Source organism: Sturnira hondurensis, unplaced genomic scaffold (genome assembly GCF_014824575.4).
Source record: "Sturnira hondurensis isolate 20B ecotype Veracruz unplaced genomic scaffold, ASM1482457v3 Scaffold0007401, whole genome shotgun sequence".
Classification (NCBI taxonomy): domain Eukaryota; kingdom Metazoa; phylum Chordata; class Mammalia; order Chiroptera; family Phyllostomidae; genus Sturnira; species Sturnira hondurensis.
In genome coordinates, this window is record NW_028080032.1 from 1,294,136 (window position 1) to 1,319,603 (window position 25,468).

The window sequence follows — 25,468 nt, forward strand, 5'->3', positions numbered from 1 at the left end:
GATGCAAAGTTCAAAACACTGGTTATTGGGATGCTCAAGGAACTCATTAGATACTTCAACAGCATAAAAAGACCCAGGCAGACATGAAGTTTACACTAAGTGAAATAAAAAAAATTACAGGGAACTAACAGTGGAGTGGATGAAGCCAAGAATCAAGTCAACAATTCAGAACATGAGGAAGAAAAAAATTCAATCAGAACAACAATAAAAGAAAAAAATCTGAAAAACAATGTTAGGCTAAAGAGGCTCTGGGACAACTTGAAACATACCAACATTGTAATCATAGGGAAACCAAAAGGAGAAGAGGAAGAGCAAGAAATTGAAAACTTATTTGAGAGAAATAATGAAAGAAAACTTCCCAAATGTGGTGAAGGAAATAGACATACAAGTCTAGAAGCACAGAAATTCCCAAATAAGATGAAAATGAAGAGGACCACACAAAGACATATGATAATTAAAATGCCAAAGGTTCAAGATAAAGAGAGAATCTTAAAAGCAGCAAGAGAAAAGCAGATGGTTACCTACAGCGGAGTTCCCATAATACTGTCAGATGATTTCTCAAAAGAAACTTTGTAGGCTAGAAGGGACTGGCAAGAACTATTCAAAGTCATGAAAAGCAAGGACCTACAACCTAAATCACTCCATCCAGCAAAGCTATCATTTAGAATGGAAGGGCAGATTAAATGCTTCCCATACAAGGTAAAGCTAAAAGAGTTCATCATCACCAAGCTATTATTACATGAAATGTTAAAGGGATTTATTTAAGAAAAAGAAGACCAAAACTATGAACATTAGTTCATAGAAAATAGCAACAAATTCACAATTATCGACTACTGAATCTATAAACCAAACTAAGCAAACAAGCAGAACAGAAACAGAATCCCATATATCGAGGTCATTTGGATGGTTACCAGCTGGGAGGGAGATGGGGGAGAATGGGGAAAGGTGCAGGGATTAGAAAGTACAAATTGGTAGGTACATAATAGGCAGGGAGATGTTAAGAACAATATAGGAAATGGAGTAGCCAAAGAACTTATACCTGACACATGGACATGACCTAAGTGGAGGGATTTTCACAGGGAATGGGAGGTACTGGGTGGAGTGGGGCAAAGGGGGGGAAATTGGGACAACTGTAATAGTATAATCAATAAAATATATTTAAAAATGTTTGATGGCAAATTTTGTGTTATGTATATATTATCACAATTATTAAAAAAATCATTCTCAGAGCTGATCGAATTTCTCAGCTGTGTAAAGGCTACTGCAGAATATCCTGGGGCTGTATTTTTCCTTCATTGCTAAGCTCTTAGATTTCTAGTAATGTAGCCCCAGACTGTGGCCCTAGAGTGTAGACAGTGACAGTACTGTTCTTTATAGCTATATTGCACTAGTAAGGCAATTACACATGTGATCTATTAAATATCCCACCTCCTCTTCACATGAATTACTACCAAACTGTCTTAAAATAATGGAATTGACTTCTCGAGCTTTTACCTGTCTTTAAAAAAATATCACTTTCATGGAGCAATAACCATCTTCTAGAAATTTAACTTTCTCTTTAACAGTCATTCTAAGTTTTGCATGCCTTGGTTTTATTTCCAAAAGAAAACTTTGGGAATCATTTCTGAATAATGCTTATGAAAATCTGTGATCAGTAAACCTATGTTATGATTGTTATGTAATATCTAAGGATCTAGAAATTTACAGATACCACTTGTGCCAATATCTCTGTGCACAAATTAATGTTTCTTCAGGCATCCTTGAGCGCTCCTGGCATAAAAACAATAGTAAAAAACAATAATTTACCTTCCAAATGAAAAATTGAGCATTGCAATCATCCACTTTTTATATTCAAAATAACTTCAAATTTTGAGAAAGCCACCAATAAATAAATCATTGGCTTGAGAACAGAAGTGTCAAACACAGACACAGGCTTGTAATTTATTGAGAACCATTAATTGAAACACAGAATCCTGGGATGCACAGTACTGTGGTTTTGTGCCATTGGCAGGTGTAATCACCTTTCTTTGACTCTCACATTTATGTATGTTTTGAAATTTTCTCAGATAACTGAATATATTTAGCTCTCCTTTTCACAAGTTCCAACAACTGCTTTGATTTTTTTTTGAGGCCTGGAGGCAGATTTTGCTTGGCACAAGTTTAGAAAGCCAAGTGCAAATGAGAAGAAAAGGTGCTCGTGGAGTAAATTGTATTGTGATAATTTCTGCGGGGGCCTAAAAAAATAATCCTTCTCCTCCCACCTTCTAAATTCTTCTGGCTGGGCTAATCAAATTAACAGTGAGAGATTAATAGGGGAAAATAAAATTTTTAATACATGTGTATGGGGAATTCACACAGCATGAAAATTCCATAGACAATGAGGCAACACTGGGTATATACGACACTTGGGACAAAGAGAAAAAATTGGAGTGGGGGAACAGTGCTTAGATTTCAGAAGTCAGAATAAACAACTTACAGGTGGTTGAGGAAGAGTAGAAAGCGCACTGCAGGTAAATTTTTGCTAGGCAGCCCAGAAACAAAGGGACACGGGGCAGGGGGTGAGCTAGTAAACACGCTTGGAGTCGTCCTAATTCTAGGGTGAAAATGCTTAAAGTAATTATGCCAAGGTTCCCTTCCTGAAACAGGTTTTTTAACTCAGAATCTCTTTAAGAATAGGGGCAAGTAAAAAACTACCACCACCAACACAACACAACAAAACAAACAAAAAAACCCACAAAAAACACAATAATGCTGCCTGAGTTTGCTCAGCTTTAATTGATTTAAGTTTGAAATAATCTGCATGTCAGGGTAGCACATTCCAGAGACACAAGCCCCCAACGCTCCCTGCTTCTGGATGGGTAATTTTCAGAGCTTCTTAGGGGACAGAAATGTTTGTGAGAGTTCAGCCATACTTTGCAATTATAGAAAATTGTTAGTTGCATTGAGCTAAGTCAATTATACAAATGGACCAATTTGTTTTTTAAAATGCTGTTCTGGAATATCTGTGAGTCAAGTCAATTCAGGTGTCATTCACACAGCTGACAACCCCCTCTCTACAGTATCAACAAGAGGAAAGTGAGTGAATCATTTACAGTTGTGTGGAGAATGCCAATTTAACAGCAATTTGCAGTCAGGATTTTTAATTAATTTCAAAAGAAAAGAATACATTTTATAAGTGGCTGGAACTTTTTCTTCCCAGCCCCAATAAAACTATGAAAGTTCATAAAGAATCTTAGGGTTTGATTCAAGGAGTGAAATGAGGAAATAAATCCCCAAATTCCTGAATTTTGCATCTCGGGTTTTATGTGACTTTCTCTGATTGGCTTGTTAAAGGCATCATGAACACATAACTCTATTTGTCTTGCTAGGTTTCCGTGTAATCGCTGTGAGACAGGATTGAGGCAGGGCAGGCAAAATTATAAATGTCTGAGCTCAAAACAAAACCAAAACAACATTTAAAATGAAGCTCATACAAAATTTACTGTTGATAATGCAAGAAATTCATAGTTCTGGTTTCCAAAGAAAGTTAACTCAAATCTCTTGTGTATGTAAAAAGAAGTTTTGGAAAAAAAAGGTTGGATCTATTCAATTTATGTTTGAATGTGTAAACTTGTGGCCTGGTTAAGGTTGCTGTGGGAACTATAACTTAATCCTGCCTTTTTCCATGTCTAATGTTGTCTATTTGTTGCCCAAAGGTTGTCTTTTTGTCTCCTTTTTCTTGATAACTTCTTGTGATGAAGTAGAAAAATAATCCACAGAGGTGGATGTGCTTTCTTGGGGAGCTGGCTCGGCAGTTACCAGGGCTGGCATTTTCTGCCATGATAATGTGGTTAACAAAAGAAGAGCTTGTAGGACACATCAGTATCCTTTGGTTCTTCTGGAAAAGAACAGAAAGGTATCACATCTGCTTTTTCTGTAGAATAGGGCTCATGAACTTGCCTTAAATTTTCTGCAACATTCAAACAAAGAAAAAGGAAGACATCAAAAGATGTTTTACATGTCCCTTAATATTTGGACCTTCTCCTCTTATTTATTGGAAAGAAGAAAGGAACGAGGAAGAAATGATTAAGGAAAAGGAACCATATTCTGCACCATCATTGTTCCAGACTAGCATGCCCTCCAGTCTGTAGTGGCGAAGTCCCAAATTTTGAGTTGTCCACCATATTCTCTGCATCCTACACAATACCTGGAGTACCAGTAACTATTTTTTCTTAGCATTTTATAGTGGAAAATTTCAAACAGAGAAATTTGAAAAATTGTACGTGACTACCAGCATGCCCGCCACGTGGATCCAATCTTTAGCACTTATTTTGGTTCAGCATTTATCTATCCATCTAGACATCCTCTACTGGTCATTAATCCCTCTAATTACATATTTCCAACTTGCAAATATTTTTTCACTTTCCTCTAAATACTTCAGCACTTCCACCAGCCAGTGTGGCTCAGTTTGTTGGGTGTTGTCCTGCAAACCAAAAAGTTACCAGTTCAATTCCTGGTCAAGGTACATACATGCCTGGGTTGCGGGTTCAGTCCCCAGGGCACATATGGAAGGCCGATGTTTCTCTCTCACATGGATGTTTCTTGCCCTCTTTTCCCCTCCCTTCCTCACTTTCTAAAGTAAAACATAAAATATTAAAAGATAAGTATTTAAGCACTCATATAATTAACTTGTTTAATATTACATTTTTCTCCTTTGAACATATAACGAAATACAAATTAAGTGTACCATTTAATAAATTTTGTCAAGTGCATGCATACAACCCAAAGCCTGCTCAAGATACAGAACATTACCCCTCCCCCAGAAGAGGCCTAACGCCCATTCCCAGCTGTCTCCACTCTCCTATCTCCCGAAGCGATCAGTTTTAATTTTTATTTACTGTAAATTAGTTTTGTTTGCTCTAGAACTCCAAATAAATGGATTTTTACAGTATGCAGTCATTGTGTTTAGCTTCTGTCACTCAGTATACTTTTTGAGATCATCCATATTGCTTAATGTGACAGAGTCCTCAATAAATAATGATTTGCTGATTTTTATCAGTGTTGATAAACCAGGGCTTTAAGTTGACTAAATGTACTTAAACACAATTATAAGAGTTTGAATGTCTCTTAAGTCTTTGGAGGGGTTCAGCACTGCTGCTTGTTAATGATGCAATAAAGGAAAGGCAAGTTTTGTGGGAAAAGAAAAATGAGGCATCATCTTTTTAAAGTTAGAGAGGATACCCAAGGATGGTTATGGTTTGAGCACATGAGACAGGCCAGAAGTGACTATATCTTCTAGTCACAGGTATGGTATGATGGTACAATGTGGCATTTTTCACAGGAATGGTTTTTGGAATGTTCACTTACTCCAGGCTATACCCAAAGGCAGGATGTGACCTGACCAAATCTGCGTGAGTTCTTTCCACAGTAGTTCCCCATTCTCTGGGGAGGGAGGCTGAGAACTTGGCTGTGGGGAAGTGGAGCTTCCACTTGATATTTGTTGCGGTAAATGTGACTGGCTTTTTGGGGGAGTACCAATTAGTTGGAAGACTCCCAACTGAAAATTTTCAAAAGAATTCCCTCAAGCCCATAAGTGTCTTCTCTAAAAGTGGGTTCCCAAGCTCAGGGAGGATGAGTGACACTGTGCTTTTTGACATGAGAATTTTATTAGGTATTTGATATTTCTGTTATTGTTAATTGGGTAGTTTTAACCCCTGAGAAATCTATGTTCCCTTTCCTATTATTCAAGGGGGCTAAATTCACTAGCAGCTTGGAGCCGAACCTCCCCGTGCCAGTTTACACACAGCCCAAATTACTACCAGGAGGCACCTGCGTCTCAAGTAGCCCTCTCTGGTTAGGCCAGGGGGCTGGATCTAAACTCTTCAATGAAAGGCCTGGCTCCACAAACTCCTTCCTGAGGGTGTGAAGGGCTCCGGGGTTGGCGGAGGAGGTAGGCCATGGGGTACAGAATTAGAACAGGTTCAGGCAATGGGAACTCCAAAGTTCACATTTTAAGACTTTACCAGCCTTCATAAATTGTGCTTTCTCCAGCATGAGCATTTTGCTTTTAAGCCATCACTCAATAGCCAAATTGGGAAATTTAGGGGTAGGGGTGAGAAGGGGCAGACAGGAGGTGGGGGAGATTAGTTTATGGAAACTAGTAAGAAAAGCCTGTATAGGAATACAGTTGACAACTGGATGCCTTTTGGGATAACAGGAGGAAGCAAGGACTGCAGCATATTAAGACAAAATGTCCAGGTTGCTACTACCTGTGCCAGCTGCAAACCTGTTCTGCTCTTAGATATGGCTCTTTGAAAATATGAATTAGTTCTCTCACCAGTGAGCACTAGATGGGACACATTGCCATTAAGAAGGTGCCTTTCTTGGGTTGATGAAATGCCAAGATTCCTAAACCACACTTGGTGCCTTTGAACAAATTGTAAAGAGGTCAGTTAGCTGCCTTATTTTCTTGCATAAAACCTAGCACTGAATATACTGTCCATATTCAGCCACCCATTAAGTGTAGTCAGTAAATGACCACAAATTACCCATCTTTTTATGCTCTCATCTCAGAATGTTGGAAACTATTTTCCCTTGACCCACTTCAGCCCATCATGTCCCAAAGCTTGAGTCAGGATCCGGTCCCTAAAGTCACGCTTTTCTGCAGGACATACCCAACACAAAGGCCAAAACTTGGTCCATCCTTGAGTGTAAATCATTCTTTTCCTTAAAGAGGTCCCCTCAAACGCAGCAGTAGGTTCTCTGGGAGAGGGTTTGAGAGGCTTCGACCAGCCCGCAGGTGTTTGACCTTGTTTATGACCGTAGGCTCAACTCTAAGTGGAAAATAGAATTCGTTTCCACTACCACCCCAGAGAAGCCAAGATCGGCTGCAGAGCGATGGCGAGGGGATGGTCGCTTCCAGACTCATCTATTGCCACCCAGAAAGCTGCTCGGAGGCCGCCTACAGGTGCAAAGATGGCACTGCGGCCAGGGTAGAGGGGCTGGACGAGAGCAAGTCCAAGCCCACCAGCATCTTTGCCTTGCCCTTTCCAAAGCCCGAGCAAGGACCCAGCGTGCCCGCTGCTCTCTCCCCCGGTTTCCCCTCGCTTCTGCCCAGGCGCGGTTTGGGAAGGAAGTTATGAGCCCTCCCAGGCTACGCAGACTTAGATTTGGGAGGAGGTAGGGCGCGGCCGAAGCTTGCCCTGGAATCTGGCGCAAGCCTGGCTCCGGGAAAGTTTTTCAAAGTTCCCAGTAGCGCCTGCCCAGGTCGCCTCCGCCGGTCGAGTAGACGACGGCGAGCGCGCCAGCCTCGCCGCCGCCTCTGCCGCTACTGCCGCCAGCTGCGCGCTTTGGGCGGCTCGCTCGCGGGAAGCGGGCCGGGCTCCCGGCGGGCAAGCCCTCCTCCTAAAAGCCGCAGCTGACGCAGGCGGCTCGGAGGGCGGAAGCTGTCCCGCTCCGACCGCTCACTCAGCGCGGCGGCGCCTACACCTGGGACCCTCGACGAGCGAGCAGAGGCGCCTGGCCCAAGGCACTGGAGAGGGGCGGTCGGTGCGCAGGGTCCCCGGGCGTCCCTTCGTTTGGGACACTCCTAAGTTGCTCGTCGAACCCTCCCTCCGTTCCTGCCAGACCCAAAGCTCCCGAGGGCGGGAGTCTGCGATGGGCCCCCGGACGTCTACGCCGTCCCACATTTCCCGAACCTCCCAGCTCCTTCCAAGTTCCTCCCAGTACTCCCCCTACCCATCAACCCAGAGGGAAGGGGCGTGTCTCCTTTGGACACGCCCCTCATGAATATTAATAGATGCGCATGCGCCTGCCGGGCGCGCTGGGTAAAGGTGGCCAGCCGGGGCCGCGGCTCCCAGACGGGCTCTCCGAGTCCCTCTCTGAGAGCTGGGTGGGCACGCGTCATTGTATTACCTGCGGCCGGTCCGCGAGCTGGGCTTGGGTTGTTTTTTTTTTCCTCCCCATTCTCCCTTCTTTCTGTGCAGCTGATCTGAAAGGGAATAAAAGGCCGCGCATAATCATAATAATAAAAGAAGGGGAGCGCGAGAGAAGGAAAGAAAGCCGGGAGGTGGAAAAGGAGGGGGAGCGCCTCAAAGAAGCGATCAGAATAATAAAAGGAGGCCGGGCTCTTTGCCTTCTGGAACCGGCCGCTCTTGAAAGGGCTTTTGAAAAGTGGTGTTGTTTTCCAGTCGTGCATGCTCCAATCGGCGGAGTATATTAGAGCCGGGACGCGGCGGCTGCAAGGGCAGCGGCGACGGCAGTACCGGCGGCAGCACCCGCAGAAACACCAGCGCGAACAGCGGCGGCGGCGTCCCGAGTGCCCGCGGCGCGCGGCGCAGCGATGCGGTCCCCACGGACGTACGGCCGGCCCGGGCGCCCCCTGAGCCTCCTGCTCGCCCTGCTCTGCGCCCTGCGAGCCAAGGTAGGAGCCCTCCGGGCCTCACTTTTACGGCCCGCCCTCCCTTTTCCCTCGCGACAATGCTTGCAGTTGAGCGCCGCGAGCGGGGTCAGGAGTCCTCGGTCACCCGGCTCCCGGCCGGGCCCCTGTGGTGGGGCTGCACCTGGGCTGGGGGAGCCCCCGTCTTCCTAAATGTACCCTCCAGGCTGGGCAAGGGGCGCGTTCGCTCCTCTCTTACAAATCCCGGGCCGTCGTCGGGTTTCTCCCGCACTCGTGATTTTTTTTTTTTTTTGCCCGGGAACCACATTGAGTCTTTGCGCTCAGTTTTGTAAAATTATTTTCACTTGGCACCGAGGTCTCGTTGGGGCGGGAGGGAGGGAGTCGCCACTTCCACCCTCGAAGAAAACAACTTTTCCCCCGTGCTGACCTCCCTCCTTCGCCGGCAGGTGTGCGGAGCCTCCGGTCAGTTCGAGTTGGAGATCCTGTCCATGCAGAACGTGAACGGGGAGCTGCAGAATGGGAATTGCTGTGGCGGCGCCCGGAACCCGGGGGACCGCAAGTGTACCCGTGACGAGTGTGACACGTACTTCAAAGTGTGCCTCAAGGAGTACCAGTCCCGCGTCACGGCCGGGGGGCCTTGCAGCTTCGGCTCGGGGTCCACTCCTGTCATCGGTGGCAACACCTTCAACCTCAAGACCAGTCGCGGCAATGAACGCAACCGTATCGTTCTGCCTTTCAGTTTCGCCTGGCCGGTGAGTGACCGACGCAGGCAGGGGGGCCGCGCGGATGTTCGCACTCGGGTCTTCCGAGTCTTTTCTCTTGAGAGAGGGATATTAGGGCCTTGGCTTAACGCGGCACTGAGGACTTTTTTTTTTAAGGGTGCGGGGTTAGGGAGCAATATTCGGCAGGCCCCATCCCCTTGCTTTTTGCCAGCTCACCAAAACGCGGACACTAGAGATTTGGGGGCAAAGCTCCCAGGAAAACGGGCTTAACTGGCAAATTGAAGGTCCCAGAGTAAACCAACTCCCCACCCCCACCCCCACCCCCCGCCATCCCGCGCCAGAGGTTATTGTAGATGATCTTTGCTTAACCGATTAAACGCTGTGGAAGGCGACTCGGCTCAATTTTGGCCTTCGAACGCCGTCCAAATTGGCACATTCCCCTTTCCCGTGAACGGCCGGGAGGGCGGGTGTGTCCTTCCTGGAGGGTGTGGAGGGAACCCGTTTCCCGCTGCTCCCCAGGAGATTGTTGCGTGCCGGGGCGCACTCGGGGCTGGGAGAAAGGGCCGGGGGGTGGGGGCAACCACTGGAGATGGGGTGGCTCGGGAGGGTCTCCAGGCCTTTGCCCGAGCTGCCTCCGCCCCCTGCCGGCCCCTTCCTGCCCTCGCCCCCGCTCGGTGTAACCTGTGGCCTAACTTCCAGTGTTTCCCGGGCTCTGAAATAGCTGTGTTTGCAAACTTCCCCGGGAAGGGCGGGGGTATGCCCTTGTCCGGCGGGTGCATGGCCCCCGCAGGCCTTCAGGAGTGTGCCAGGGCCTGGAAAGGGCGGCCCGATAGACGCCGTGTGTGTGGGTGCAAGTACATGGATCTCAGTTTGAGAGCCGCCCGAGGCCTAGTCCCCCCGCTGGCAGACCCCACAGCGAGGCCCTTGCAACATCCCGAAATGGGTGGAATGAAGATCAGTGAGATTGCAGAAGGGGAGGAAAGGGGAAAAATGTTGGTGCCCTCTGTCCCGTTCCTCCTGTCGGAGAGGCGTGACTCATTGCCAAGACCTCAGCTTGGCCCAGCCAGTGCTGGGAGGGTGGGTGGAGAGAGGGGGGAGCTCTGTGCCTGGGGGAATACTCTCCACCACGTGCTTTGATGGGGTGTACTCTGCTGCCTCCTATCCGCGGGGCGGGTGCCGTGATTCCCAACTCTGGGAAGGAGAGGGTAGAATGTCTGCCTTGGTGTGTGTGAAGCTTGGGTTGCCTCTCACGTTCACAGGAGCTAGCTTTAGAAAGTGCCCTCACCCGGTTGAAGATAAGACAGTTATCAGAAACATGCCCTTAAAAGGGGTTTATTAAAAAAACCTGTGATATGTGGCCTTCTCTGAGAACGAAGGGCTGCTTCTGTTTCGGGATTTCATTTTTATAAAGCAAGTTTATCTTGTTTGTTAATCCCCTATTAGGGAGAACTTTAAGCTAAAGAGGTTAGCCACATTTTTAATCTGGCTGGGCCCAAGTTTACTGTGAATACTGACTGCCCTTGAACATGTGTTTGGAGTTTCAGGAACGGGGCCTGCAGGTGGTTCCACCCTCCAAGAATCAGTCCCCAGCCCCTTGCTTTTCACAAGACCATAAAAGGAATCTTATTAGTGATGTGGAAAAGCTGCAGGCCTGGCTGAGGTTCATTTTAGAGAGTGGGGTCAGAGGATGGATAAAAACAGGGAGCCTTGCTCCCCAGGCTGGCTGGGGAAAGTGACCTAGAAGATGTGTCTGTCTCCTTTTGACACCTGGCAGAGAGTCCTGAATGGGGAAGGAGAAGTAGCATGTGAGGGCAGAGAGATGATTGATTTGCTGGTGCTCTTCTGTGGTTCCAGGCCCACGGGTCACCTACCATGAAATAGACTTTTCTAGCGTGAAGAAGCGGGGGGTGCCCCTGGGGCTACACGGCAAGCGTGGTTCTTTTGAAGTTAGGCCAAATGTACGTATCGCTCCTAAACAAGTCTCCACCCTACTGTCCCCAAAAAACCCGCCGTGAAATATAAGCTTTACTTCCCAAGAGAAATCGGAGTTCAGGTGTATTGTTTAAGTTTATTTTTCCGAGTGCGGTTGGAGAAACACCACAGTCTGTAATTTTCAGGAATGATTCCAGGGTGAATGTTAACTGAAGTGAAAGCACTCAGGTAGCCAAATGAGCATGGAAGTAAATAAGCCCAGCTTCATTCAGTTTGGTGATTAAATGTGAATAAGCATGTCTAACTGACTTCCTCGAATAGCTAATGACTGAACTTAGCCCAGAATTCAAGATGTAAAGGATATATGGCTTAAAAACAAATCGAACCTTGCACTTCCAGGCCTCTGAGTCCCCAGCTGCCTGTTATCATGGGTGTTCCCGAATTTGCTGACTGTGGAAGAGCTGTGGTTTGGGGGCATGGTCAGAGTTCATTGTGGAAGGTTGAGTTATTCATATCTTTTGTTTGGGATGGTGACCCCAATGAAACAACTGCTCATGTCTGGAGAGGAAGAGGAGGAAGCATTTTGGTCAGATATGAAATGTAATCCACCTCCCAGTGTCCATGTGGGAAGCATGGCAGAGGCGGGACTTCTCGCCGGGCACTATCAGATTATGTCCCACTTGGTGTCCACCGCCCCAGCCCCAGCCTTGTGGAAGTTTTCATTGGTGGCTTGTAATCCTCACACCAATGCTGCTCCAGGAGGCTTGACTCAAAGCAACTATCCTGATTTATAATCCTCCAATTGGGGACCTGGTGACAACATAACATAGTGAGAGATAATTGGGCTTTAATGAGAAATAATTTAGGAATAACCATTTAGAAATCACTGAAATGGGTGAGTTGCCCCTCCCAAACTTTTAATTCTTAGTAGTACCTGCTTATTAAAAATACATTACCAGTGTAATTAGTACTACCGAGCCCCAAAAGCTTTGTAGGAACTCAAAACCCCCATTTGTGGTAGTGACACACTGCTGGCTCTTTCGTGAAATAAATCTAGAGATACTTGGGGGGAAGCAATCGAGGTATCTGGTCTCTCAACCTACATGTAAGTGCCACTGACGTTGATGAAAGGCTTGCTGAGATCAGCTTACTTTTTAAGGGAAATCCAGTGAAGTGTGATTCTTATATGTTAGAGAGGTGCCAGCTTAAGGACTGAATGAATGAACAACTGCCAAGGGTTTGGGTAAACTGAATGCCACAGGTTAATCAGAATGTAACTGGCAGTCCTTGCCTTTATGTCTTACTCGTTTCTTAGTTCCTAAGCCTTCACGGACGTGGTGTGGACACCTGGAGGGCAGAGGGAAGGGGTCTGTCTCATTTGAGCCAGCTAATTTCTGCAGCCAGTATGTGCAGTCTGTGTAGTTAGGAAGCACACACACTGCACATCTGTGCGTGTGCTCAGCATGGGGACTTTCTGCGTGTGGAGAAAACACCCTTTGCCTTAAGACACCCACCTCAGGAAAGTAATGAAAGGATGTGTCTGCTTTGCAAAACTGGGCTTGGGAACACAGAGATGTGCCCACTTGGCACCTAGTGTCTGCAGCACGGCTGCTCCCCAAAGGGAATCCTCATTCTGTTCAAGGTACTTGGCTTCTAATAGCTTTTCTCTTCCAGGTGTAACCTTCTCTGTGTTTTCTTCCTCCTTGTTGTCTTGTTTCTTAGCAACTTAGTCAAATCAAACCTCCAGTACTTACGAGTTTGCAACCCACCAACTCCCCACCCGTAATTCTTCAGGGACTTCAGACATTTTTAGGGAACTGTGAAGCTTTTGGCAAGAGGACTGTTGGGGGAGTTGGATGGGTAAGGAGGAGACGCTGCAACCACACAGAGGTGTGTAGCCTCCTAGAAAACCCATTATCCAAATACTGCCTAAAATTACTTACAGCGTAAGAATGGGTAATCTTTGGATGTATATGCAATTCGCATTGTCATCCATACAGGCAAATATTTCTGAGACTTCCTTCTTGGTGAACTTCAGAAGCATGTTCCTGTTCCCTTCCTATCCCTTACAGCAACCCCAAGGTTAGGTTCTGAGAAACTAAGAAAAGTGACCCTTGGCTCCAGCTTTCCTGTACATTTAAAAAATCAGGAAAATAACTTAAACTGTTTTTCAACTTTAGGAAGGTGTATTAGGATGCATGAAAAATGATGATTCTTATGTTTTCTAGAATGCTAGCAGAGCTGAGGTAGAGTTCTGGTTTCAGGAATGGGCCGCCTTTATCCTGGCTCTTGGGGCAGAGTGGCCCTGTTGTGACTTCCTTGCTAATTTCTGATTGCTCATGGACTGCCCTGTGGCCCTTGCATTTATGTGTCAGTGACATTTGTCACTGGTGCAGTGCATGTGCAGGGAAGAAATTCCACAACATGGCTCCCAGTGGTTAAAAATGATATGTAAATAGTCAAACATTCAGAGCCCTCTACCAGATCAGCCCAGTTTTTATGCACTTTTGGTAAATCAGTAGAAAGGCTTCTTGTTCAGGCTTGCTCGGTGTGAACCAGTGGTTGTGCTTGGCTGGCTTCTTGGTATTCTGTCTATTAACCTCACCACCCTTTTGTAACTGGTGCATTTAATTATCAGTGGGATGCTTTTCAAACAGGTAAGGGTAATGATGGGAAAGGGGTGGGGGCATCATTGAGTCTCAAATCTGGATATGAGTTCAGGGGCCCGCTTGGTGGGTCTTTGAGGTGGGTTTTCATGAGAGAATCACCCTTTGTAACTAGATCAGACTCTATTGAAATGTCAAGCCCTCGCAGACTAAATGGCTTTCTATGACTAAAATCTTCTTAGATTGGATGCTGTGGGTTAGTCATCCTTTCTCCACACCTTCTCACCTAGCCAGAATCCTATGGTACGTGAATTGTTTGTGCGAGTGTGTTGTGTGCACACACATGGAATCTCTGATGCCTTTATTTAATGTTTGTGACTGGAATATTTTATACTCTGGCCACCCAGACACGGACAGGACAATAGTGTGGCCGAACTGACTGAAATGAGGATTATGGAGAATAATGTGGCCTCTCCAAAAATAATGCTAATACAGGGCCAGCAACAGGAAATGACAGTTGAGTCAGCAGAGTACACGGCCCCAGACAAACCCCGGGCAAGTGCCTCTGTACAATGGCCCCGTGGGCACATGGGGCATTCCCAGGGTGTGAGTTCCTCGGGCCCGCCTGTCACAGCGGCCTGGGGTTTTGGACGCTGCACGCGTGCAGTTTGGATGGTGGTTTGTTTGTGTCCGTCAGCTTGGCAGGAGAGGAGGCAGCCGCTTCTTAGGGCTTGGTTTGGCTGCCACTGTTGCCAGGAAAAAAGGAAGCTTCCAGCTGCCAACACAATTACCTTTGTTTCTTACATCCCCCTTCTTAATGTGGCAATTAAGTGCTTACCACTCTGCCCAGTGCCAAGGTAACCACTGTGGAGTGGGATGGGCACAGCACACAGCCCTCCTGCAGCCTCAGTGCTGAGGGCAGGAAGGAGGTGCTTGGAGGGGACCTGGTGGCCCTGGGATGCCTTTGGGCTTGGATGCCAGGAACCTCCTAGGTAACATTCCACGGAAGTGCTGCTCCCCAAAGGTCGTTCTGAAAGCTGACCATTCCTCCTTCCTGCTGCATGGGAATGAGAACCTGAGAACCGACGGCTATGTTGTCAGATTTCCTTTGGCCTGGAGCTGGGAACTGACAGAAATGATTCACTCCCCCAACCCAGACTGAAGGTCTGTTAGCAACCCATGCCTCCGGAGGCTTTGCCCCCCAGACCAAATTAAATTTCTCCTGGGCAAATTTAAGTGGGGGAAAAGATAAAAGTCAAGTGATTCTTCATAAGAGTCTTAGATTTATAGTATGAAACCAAGAAAAAAAACAGGCATTTACTTTCTTCTTTTTTTTTTTTTTGTATGAACTTACTAAGTTTGAACACTCACTGGGGTTTTTGGCTGGAGCTCCTTTCCAAGCCCTTGGGAGAGCCCGGTGCTGCTGCTTGGGGTCAGGTTTGCAGTGGCGAGTTGGGTGCGATGGGATCCTAGCAGACTGTCGATTTCAGCCTGGTAGGTACCCTGCTTTGATGACATAAGGAGGAGACGCTGCATGGTCTTTGTCTCAGAGTCGATGTGTATTCTGGGATGTACAGAGGTCAAGCGTGGGCCTGGGAAAAATTAAAGCTCCCTAGCAACTAATAATCATTGTCAAATTATCTTGATTGTTGATCTATAGTGTGGGGATGGAGTGGGTGGTAAGAGTGCCTCATAATAGGGGCCTCGCAGGGGAATCCTTTTCTCCGATGGCTGGCAGGGGGGATCCTCCTGGTCCAAGGAGGTGAATCCTAAGACCATAGTCCCTTCCCTGAAACAAGGAAAAGAAGGTCCAGGACGCTTTATTTTTTGGCAAGGCTTTGTTGCCAACGCTGCAGTCCCCAGCCCTCACTGCACATCCACCTCTGAGAAGGCAGTTTATGGAAAATCATGGCGTGCAGCATCTAGAGCTCTGAAACTCTCTTCCCTCCCTCCCAGTGGGACAGTGTTGGTTAGCAGCTTCTGAAGTCTTTCCAGTTCTGGCAGGGATGAGCCTGGTAGACAGCTTGGTCTTCCAAGTTCTTGTGCAAGACCGAAGGATGCCTTCTCCCTTGAGCATGGAGCAGAGTTAACACAGTTGCACCAGCTCAGTCCCAGGACGCCTTCCCTTTCCATGGAGTTTGTGGGCATTATGTGTTCAGTGCTGTGCGAGTCTGTCATACTCTGGGTATCAGTGCATCTAATCAGAGGATTAATTACAACAATATGTGGAAGTGAAGAACGTGGGTCTCAACGTGACCAGCAAATGAAGGGCCTAATTATACAGAATCAGCCCCACATCTGGCCTCATTTTGACTCGGCTTGCCTCAAATCAGTAGAGAAATATAATTTCTTGCTATGCTCAGGGAAGAGTCCTATAATTTATAGGAAGTCCTAGGACACTGAGAGGCTGGAGGTAAGGTGTAACTTTCACTTATAAAATATTAACGACGACAACAATGAGTCTCGACCTATGGCCACTAACAGGAGAGGGTTGGGCATGTGCCCTGGCTTGCCCAGTTCTGCTTGCTTTTCTGAGTATTTTCCCACAGTTATCAGTGAACGAAATGGAATCCCGCTCTGCTTTGAGTATGAAACATATTTCGGCTGAATTCCAAGGCAGAGTCTATCACAAGATATTTTTATATTCGGAGACAGCCTGCTGTGAACACTAAGCTAGCTTGCTGTGAGTTATGAATGAAGCTCCTTTCTGCCCCCTCCATTTTTGCCTCTACCTTGTAGGTGCCTTTTCTTGGTGAGTGTGTTTCGGGTGCCATGGCATTATTTGATCCATATACGCCCTTGTTTCTGATGCATCGGCACCTGCCAGTGCCTGACAGTGTAGGGGCACATGAAAGGACACATGTGCCTTTTCTCCCCACCCCCTACAGATATATTTCTCCAGCGCCAAGACAGCAGAGAGAAAGTTTATTTAAACCCTGGTGTTTTGTGAGACTGACCTCATCCTAAATTACAAACGAAGATTTGAGTAAAAGCGGGAGAGTTTGCTGATGGCTTGGATTTTTTGGGGGGGGAGGAGGGATTCTGAGATAAGCCCGGAAGATAAAAAGTGCCTTCAGTATAGTACCTGGCACCGTGCCAGTGTCCAGGGACCTTGTTTTGTTAGTGAACTCTGATTATTCCTGGAATGTTAGACCGCATTGACAGATACGTTCATCAATAAATATACCCTTAGATGTGTGGTTATTTCTCCCTTTCTTCCCCAGGGCCTGCCGCCCCAGGCACCCCAAGTTAGGTTGCTGCCTTTGTCTTGGGAGCCTCTGTACCTACCCCCCCTCTTGCTTCCTAGAGTCACCTGATACTTGTGGGAGCCGAGATGGTCTCACACAGACAGGGCTTTCAAAGGGGTTCTGAAAAGGAAAAGGGGGCCTCCCTGGGGACTGCCCCACCAGGGCCCAAAGTGTAACCTTAGCAATACCCGGCCCTCCTGGATGGGCCCCCCTCCCCCCGGTAGAAAGACCTGGTTCGGTTAGCTTAGAATAAATTCTTTGTGTGTTTCTCATGCACCAGAATAGGGTCTGGAAAGTTTTGGAAAACTGTATGCTAAATGCTCACCTATAGGAAGGTGGCATTTCCAATGAGGACTTTGAGCTGCCTGCATCATGACCACTGTGGGCCCGCCCCCCCCCCCGACCCCCGCCAGATGAAAGGAGTCAACCTGCCAGATGTGGGGTGGGTGCTGCAGTGGGGAGGGGAGTTGGGTAACCTCAGTTCAACAGCAAACAGTCTTCATTTGGCTCTATGGTTTTGTTGGGTGGGGTGTGCGGGGAGGCCAAGAAAGTAGGACATTGAGAGCTGACCCCCATTTCTGATGACTGTGTCATTTGTCTGTCTGCAGAGGTCCTACACTTTGCTTGTGGAGGCGTGGGATTCCAGTAACGACACTGTCCGTAAGTATCACAGCAAAGGACTTGTCTCCAAGTGCATGTTTCTGGAAGCACAGTGCTTGGCGCATACAGTACCTGTCCAGAGCTGGACCTGTCTTCTGGGTGCCTGGGTGAACTTCTGCCCCTGCCCCCCTCTCTGCAAACCTTTCAGTGGAGTCTTTTCCATAACTTCCCCTAGACTTGCTTAGACTATTAAGTGGCCAGGACAGATTCCCAGTTAACTCAGTCCCTGAGTATGGGACATAGATTATCTTTAGAATAAAGATATTAATGGTTTTACAAGTTTAAAACCTTGTAGACTGCTGAAGGATCAAAGCAGTGACTTTTTAGAAGTCCATTTAAACTTTGAGTGTTTAATCTCTCATCTGAAAGATAAAGCTGGCAAAGGTGGCACTGGGCTCTAAAGACCCACCTTGAATTTCACTTGGTGGGCAGGTGAGCTTCCAGCTGGTCAGAGTTTCCCACACTGCGCACTGACAGACCTTTCATTGAAGCGGAATTCCAGAGCCTCCCAGCCATTACGCTCGCCTTGTCCCTCTCTGAAAGATGACTCTGTTTTTAGGGCAGGTTGCTTTACAGAGTAGCTAAGGTTGGGTTTTGGTGGGGAAGGCCTGGAGGGTGTCTGTGGAAATGGCAGCAGTCTGGCTTATAAGGTAATCTTTGCTCTTTATGGTAACTTTAAGAAGCCTGTTCCTCCTCACTTGCCTAAACTGTGAGTTCCCTTTTTGTCGGCAGGATCTGGGTGGTTGTCATTGGAACAGTTGATTCACGCTGAAATCTGAGTCTGCTCAGGAGGAGGGGTTGGTCCAACTTCTTGTCCTTGCCTTCCACTCTCTGACTGTCTCATCCCTTCTGTTTCCCTGCCTCCCTGACCTTTTCTTTGTGGCGTTATTGCTAATGACATTTCCCCCCTTTGCTCACCTTGCCTTTGTTTTTTACTAGCCCAGTAAGGGCTTGGTATATGTTAGGTGGGCTGCTTCCGGGCTGTCTGAGGGACACCTGTGTCCCACCGAGGTGTGGTGGGAAGGAGGGGTGTGGGACCAGCCTTGGTTGTGGCTGATGCCAGTCAGGGTCATGGAAACATGTTCGCTCCCTCCCTGCCTCGCCACGGACGTTGGGATTGTGTGTGTTATGTCACTGTGACCTGCTCACAATGGTAACTAAGCACTGAGGTGGTGTGGGGTGGAGAGAGAGAGAAATGGGTTCTTTGGAAACCCTGGAGAACTCCACTTTGGATGTCAAAACAATCTGGAGTGAACATCCTTGATGTGGATCCTAGCTAACAGTAAGGACTGGCTGGATCAGGATACCCATTAGGGACCCGCAAGGGACTCCTGGACCTCCCATTGCCCCGCAGGTTCGGTAGCTGTTTCTTGGGAAGCTGGAGCATGTGTAGAACTGCCTACTATTGTATACATTTTGGGGCAGCCCCATTTTGGAGCTCTGGAGCATAGATCATCTGTTGCTGGGGGTAGAACCAGCTCTCTGGAAGGGCACAAGGAGGACTTGGGGTTGGGGGTAGGGCTTTGTGACCTCTACTTTTGAAGAGACGGGGTGCTACACAGTTACAGAAGGTCTGCAGGTCACTGAAGCTCACTTGTGAACCCCAGTGAGGAAGGTGATGAGGGTTTGCTGGGAGTGCCTTATCTACTTGTTTATCCAGCCTCTTGGCACTTCCAAGTTACTGAATTCAGCACATTCCAAACCAAATTTGACGTCTTCTCTCTCTCAAAGTAGGTCCTGCCTAGGGTCCTTTATGGGTGATTGGTATTGGCCTTTGAACATGAGCACCGAAAGCCAAAAATCCGGAGGGCATCCTATGTACTTCTCTCCCTCTGCGTCCTTATTTCATCCATCTCCAAGTTCTGGAAATCTCTCCAAGGTGGCACTAGAATCCTCCTGCCGCCGCACCGGTCCAAGTCACCATCTGCTCACACCCGAACTGGAACAGTAGTGGCTGAATTAGTCCACCCAAGTCTACGCTGGTCTGCCCCCAGTGCCTTCCCCATTCTCCTGCCGTCTTGGTCTTTTTGGAGCATAGGTGTTTTGTTACCTTTACGAAGAGCTTCCTGTTGCTCTTGGGACAGGTCTCTGACCCAGAAGGCCTTGCAGAGCCCAGCCTTGTCTTCCCGCCAGCTCCATCTTTACATGCCACATTGTCATCCATTGTATTTGTATTCTAGTCACACCCCACCAGTCACTTTTCTGTCCTCACGTACATCCCATTCTCCTGCCTGGTGCCTGTGCACATGCCCTTTGCTGTGCCTGGAATGTTTGACTTTTCGTTCTTTCCACCCCTGTCCCTCCCAAGGGACTGTCCTCCGTGAAGGTAGACACTGAGTGATATATAGCAACCTAAGTAGTTGGCTGCTCTTTGGGGTCCAAGTAAGTTGCGGACATCGTAGCTTCACACCAGAGGGAGAATGCCGAGTTTTGGAACAGAGGATCCCTTCTCACAGCAGCTCGGCAGTGAGCCCTCATGAGTAGGGCCCGGCCCAGATGAAACCCAAATGTTGTTCATGTGTTGGAAAGTATTGCTGGCTCTCCTGACGTCAGCCCTCCAAGGTCATTTCCATTACATTTCAGTACTGCAGTAAGAAGGGTACAAATTTATCTTTCTGTCCAAGAGCAAAATGCTTCAGTGTAATGCCCTGTTCCATAAATAGGTAAATGAGAACAGGCGTTCTCGAGACCAGGTTTTCCTGCCCTGTCTAGGTCTGTGGGTTGGTGAGGTCCTGGGGCTATGCTCAGACTTGCCTTTCGCTGCCTCCTCCTTGGCTTGTTGTGGTTGCCTCATGCTCCACCTACATGCAGTTGAAGATTGCACGAAGGTTTGGTGTAATACCCTTTTTCAGTCATGAAGTTTGAGTATCAAGTGAACTACCCCAGATACACTTATAATGCCCCGAGCTGATAGGAAGTGTGATTCAGGCAGTTTAGAAGAAGAAGGCAGCAATCGTGTTTTCTGTGACCCTGAAGCCAGAAAGCATGTCACATACACTCTGCCTCTCAGCCGCTAGGAAACATGTGTCACATAGGTGTGAAGTGAGTTGCACAGATCTCTTAGACCCATCTCGGAGTCTGAAATAATTGCTTCACAGCATTTCTTCCTGGAAATTAGTGGAAAGCATACTGACCCATTGAAAATGACTAAGCTGTTGAAAATGGCATGTCAACCTGTGCCTGTCTGAATTGGTTATTGTTAATACCTGCCTGAGAGAAGCTGGAGCCTTTGAGCCATGGTGAGTGTGTTTAAATAATTCATTTATTAGTAGCTCATAATCACATGGTAATAGCTCACTACACTTTCTAACTGAACCAGCAGAGCAAACACACAGTTAAAGGAGGGACATTTTTGTCATTCTTTGGCCAGTGTTTATTTGCAAAACTTAAGTCAGTAAAGTGTTTTCAGCAAGTGGTTCGGTGCATGCTGGGGTGTAAGTCTGCCAGTATGCGGGCTTGTTCAAGGCTTGTCTTGCCCACACGACAGTTAAAGAAACCAGAGGGTGAACACTGGCGTGATGTTGGAAGTGCTTTCACCAGATGCTGAAAGCCACTCAGGCATTCCTCCTGCTCTGGTCACCTGTAGGGTTTGCATAGGCTTGTAAATGAGCACAGGCCCAGGGCCTGGAAAAACAGGGGCGTGGGTGGGTAAGAATCACAAAGACACTGCAAGTGGGCCCTAACACGGTCTCTCCAAGGTGGCCTTGAATTTGACAAGGCGGTGAAGGGTTGGAGCTGGCAGGTTTAAGAAAACAAACACAAGACCAGGCTGTGGTGCTGACTTAGTACCTTGCTTCCTTTTCACATCCCTCCCCTGGACTCCTGGCACCTGGTGGTTAGAACTGCTTTAGTACCTGTCTGATTCTAGATTAGAAGTGGCCTCAGGGCAGGGAACCACTTCCATTCCTCCTGAGAGCTGCTTGGGCTCTGGGCTGTTTTTCCTCACTAGGCACTCTTTAAGGAGTGCGACTTCCCCCCAAACCCCCTCAATCTATCTAAAAACTGGGGTGTGTTCCTTTTTTTTTTATCTGTTCTCTGGGTAAAAGGTGAAGTACATCAAGCTCTTAGTCTTGCTATTTAAATGTCAGCTTAAGGTGGTAAAGTCCTGGCTGGTGTGGCTCATTGGATTGAGTACTGACCTGCAAACCAAAAGATTGCTGGTTCGATTCCTAGTCAGGGCACGTACCTGGTTGCAGGCTAGGTCCCCAAGTGGGAGCATACCAGAGGCAACCAGTTGATGTTTCTCTTTCTTTCTCCCTGTCTCTTTTCTCTGAAAATAAATAAAATCCAAAAAAATAAAATAAAATAATATAAAGATCAGCAATATTTTTTAAAAGGTGGTAAAGTTTATAATTTTTAGAAAACGTAACTTCTTGGCTTCCAGTGAAGAGTTTGGAAGTAGATTCTTTCTAAAGCAAGACACAAAACTCTTAAAACCAGAAGAGCGATTGCTGACCTTGACCTGGAATAACGGAATTTCTAGAGGAGCAGCATCCCACGATGGGCGACTTCCTGTGATGTGTGAAGAGCCTTTGCACATCACTGTGCCCAACAGCGCAGCAGAAAACTTGATAAAGAAGAGAAGCAGGTGACAGTTAACAGGACTAGATAAATGGCTCTGTAAACGAGTGAAAGGGTGTTCACTGTCACTTAGTTAGATGCTAATTACAAGAGGTAGTTCTTTACCTATCAGGCAAAGATCAGAAAGTGTGATAACACCGTGTTGGGAAACAGCTTCCTGTGCTGGTGGGTGGACAGATTGACAGGATTCATTCTTGGTAATTCGGGGTTGTCTGGGGTTGTGCATGACCTGAGTCAAGCACTTTCATTTCTCTGTTATTTCTTACTGATTAAACCACACATACGGGCATATATTCAAGAATGTTCATGTGTCTTTGCTTACAAGCCAAAGGTCAAAACAACCTCCTTGCACGTATGCCAGGACTGGGGAAATTATTTCATTATCTTTCCAGATGGTGAAATACTATACACCCGTTAAAAGAGAAAATGGTAATGGTGGGGATGGGGATTTTCATTTTCTGCCCTTTTTATACTGTTTGGACTTTGTACCCTGTGCATCTATTATTAAAAAGAGCCAAAAATGGTCAGGGAAGAAGGCTCTGATGTGAATGTTAATGCAGTCAATCTTTGTTCTTTGTTCTTTGCCTCTAGAACCTGACAGCATTATTGAAAAAGCTTCTCACTCGGGTATGATAAACCCCAGCCGGCAGTGGCAGACCCTGAAGCAGAACACAGGGGTTGCCCACTTCGAGTACCAGATCCGTGTGACCTGCGATGACTATTACTATGGCTTCGGCTGCAATAAGTTCTGCCGACCCAGAGATGACTTCTTCGGACACTATGCCTGTGACCAGAATGGCAACAAAACTTGCATGGAAGGCTGGACGGGCCCCGAATGTAACAAAGGTGTGTGGGTGTATGCTGGGTGGGTTAGTTAGCTCTGATGGTTGGGTTTGGTGTCCACTTCTCATCTGCACACCACCCCCCTCCCCAGCCCTGCCCACCCACTGTGAGGTGGCTATCTCAGGTGGGGTGAGATTTTGGCTTTTTCCTGCTGCTCTTAGGGTTGGCTGCTAACAGCTCACAGCTGCTCCTTCTCTCGAGCATTGTTGGCCGCACAGGAGCCACTCCATGCCCCGTCTCTCTAGCTCGGTCTGAATCACAGACATGGGGGTGCAAAGGCCAGGCTCCTTTCCTTTAAATCTGTTACAATTCATGCTCTAGAGTCTTCCCCTGGGGTTAGGTGGAAGCCAGACTCCAGCTGAGGCCATGCCCTTGCTCAGCTCCTACCACAGTCCCATCTGCTTGCCCTCTCCCTCTTCTTCCTGTACTCAGTCCTTTTCTCAAGCTCTGCTTCTAAGGACTGACCTGAACAGATACCAGGTAGACGGGGTTAACCCCGTCAGTGTCTGCACAGATGACCCTGTAGTAAATGACAGCCCCTGGGCTCAGGGTGGCCTTAAGGCAGACTTTCCCTAGGCAGTCTGTGGGGCTGTGGCATTGAGGGGGTGGGGTTGGTGGTGGGCCTCAGCATGCTTGTGTAGAGTTGAACCCACCCTCGGCAATATTGGGGTTTGGTTCCGGACCACCACAATAAATCGAGTATTGCAATAATTCTAGTCTTAATCTTTCTGTTGATGAAGGATCTTGCCATCAATTTGGGAAAAAAAACAAAACAAAAACACCCTTACACCTGTGAAGCACAGTAAAGAGAAGTGCATGACACGAGGTATGCATGTGTAAGCTTTCAGGCGTGCCACCTACTGCCAGCCCCTTCAACTAGAATTCGGTGAACTGTCACATTTGCAGATACCAAAAATGGTATCTGTGGTCTTTATACTGTTAGAAAATTTTAAGGCATGGCCAATTGATGGGCAAATTCTAGTTAACGATAATAGGCCCTCACGGATATTAATGTACTCTGCTTGTTTCACATAATTTGATAAATTATTGTAAGAAACTCACATTAAAAATGAACCTCAGAACAGTGGCTGAGGGGCAGGCAGAGAGTAATTTGCAGGTGTCCTTGGCCAGCACTATTTTCTTAAATAATGCGGTAGGAGTTTTAAAGGGACGGCATTTCTGGGATCCAAATGAAAGAGAATTGATCAATATATTTTAAGCATTTGGTGTTCCAGAAACTCAATAACTGTTTTAGCTGGTATTTTTTACATCTGTTCAAATTATTTTTTAAAGTAAAGGAGGCAGGGTTGCTTTGTGAGGGTACGTTGGGATAGCGGCTGAATTAGCCCAGCGAAGGTAGCCTGGTCCTCTTTGTTAGTCCTGTGGGATTTTTGAGACACTCGGCATTTGCGGGGGAGCATTAAGGAGGCTGGGGCTTATCTGAACTCTGCCCTGATGGGGCAGAGTGGGTGAGATAAGGAAGGATTACATCTCTTTTTTTTCCTTTGGTCAAGGGTGGGAATTAACAAGGAAGCAGGGTGTAGCTATTGTGTAGGGAGACTGGATGAAGATCCCCTTCCCCCATCAACTTCCCTGCATTTTTGTCCCCAAACAGTATCATGTTTTGAGGATCTGCTAGCGTGGCCTTGAAGTTGAAAGCTGGGTTTGTTATTTGGGCACCTCCCATCTTCCTCTCCTTACAATGGGCTTGATATGAGATCTCTTAAAATCGTGGATTTTGTAGGCTTAATGTACTAGGCCATTCTCATGCGGCGGCAGGCCAGAACGGGCAGGGTACTCACGCACTCCTTCTGTGTTTTTTCCAGCTATTTGCCGACAGGGCTGTAGTCCCAAGCATGGGTCTTGCAAATTCCCAGGTGACTGCAGGTAAATGACTAAACTGTTTTTCTGTTGCTGTTTTAAATAATAATAATTTTTTTAAATGCAAGAAAGGGGACTGACTTTATTGTGAATACGTTTCTTTGGAGGACGAGAAAGCTTAAAATTCAATTAGGCACATCCGAAGCTTATTAAATTATACCAGCTGTCCAGTGGAATGCGCACACTTCTCTCATAGAAAAAAAAGGGGAACTCTTGTGGGCATAGTCAGTGACTTCATGTACTAACTCTTCTGTAAATTGATAACACGTTTTTTTGTAATCTTCCCCTAATGTGCTAATGGACTGGATGGAGGGATGTGGGTATGTTTCTTTGCGTCTGTGTCCGCCCCCACCCTGGTTTTCTGTCTCCCAACCCTCCCCCACTTTTCCCATCAATAGGGGAACGTGGAGCATTCTTTAGAATGGGATTAGTACAATCTCCTGGCCCCTTTGCAGGCGGGAGACAGGCCGGTGCTGAGAGGTTAATGGCTGCGCTGGAATCTTGTCAGTTGAGCCTGATGAATGTAGACTTTGCTGCTGGCCTTTGAAGTCTGTTCTTTTATGGTCCCAGACAATGCAGAAGCCAAACCGAGACCTACCCGACTGCTTCATGATTACA

At 47.1% G+C, this 25,468-nt stretch overlaps 1 protein-coding gene across 1 annotated transcript in view; it reads left to right on the forward strand.

The window, feature by feature from the left end:
• Positions 1–7,836: 7,836 nt before the first annotated feature.
• JAG1 (jagged canonical Notch ligand 1) overlaps positions 7,837–25,468 on the forward strand; it is a 35,776-nt gene continuing 18,144 nt past the window's right edge. The window contains exons 1-5 of the mRNA XM_037051643.1: positions 7,837–8,401; positions 8,824–9,129; positions 17,494–17,545; positions 22,718–22,972; positions 24,796–24,856. Coding sequence (XP_036907538.1) covers positions 8,321–8,401; positions 8,824–9,129; positions 17,494–17,545; positions 22,718–22,972; positions 24,796–24,856 — 755 coding nt within the window. The 5' untranslated portion in view covers positions 7,837–8,320. The remainder of the gene's footprint in view (positions 8,402–8,823; positions 9,130–17,493; positions 17,546–22,717; positions 22,973–24,795; positions 24,857–25,468) is intronic.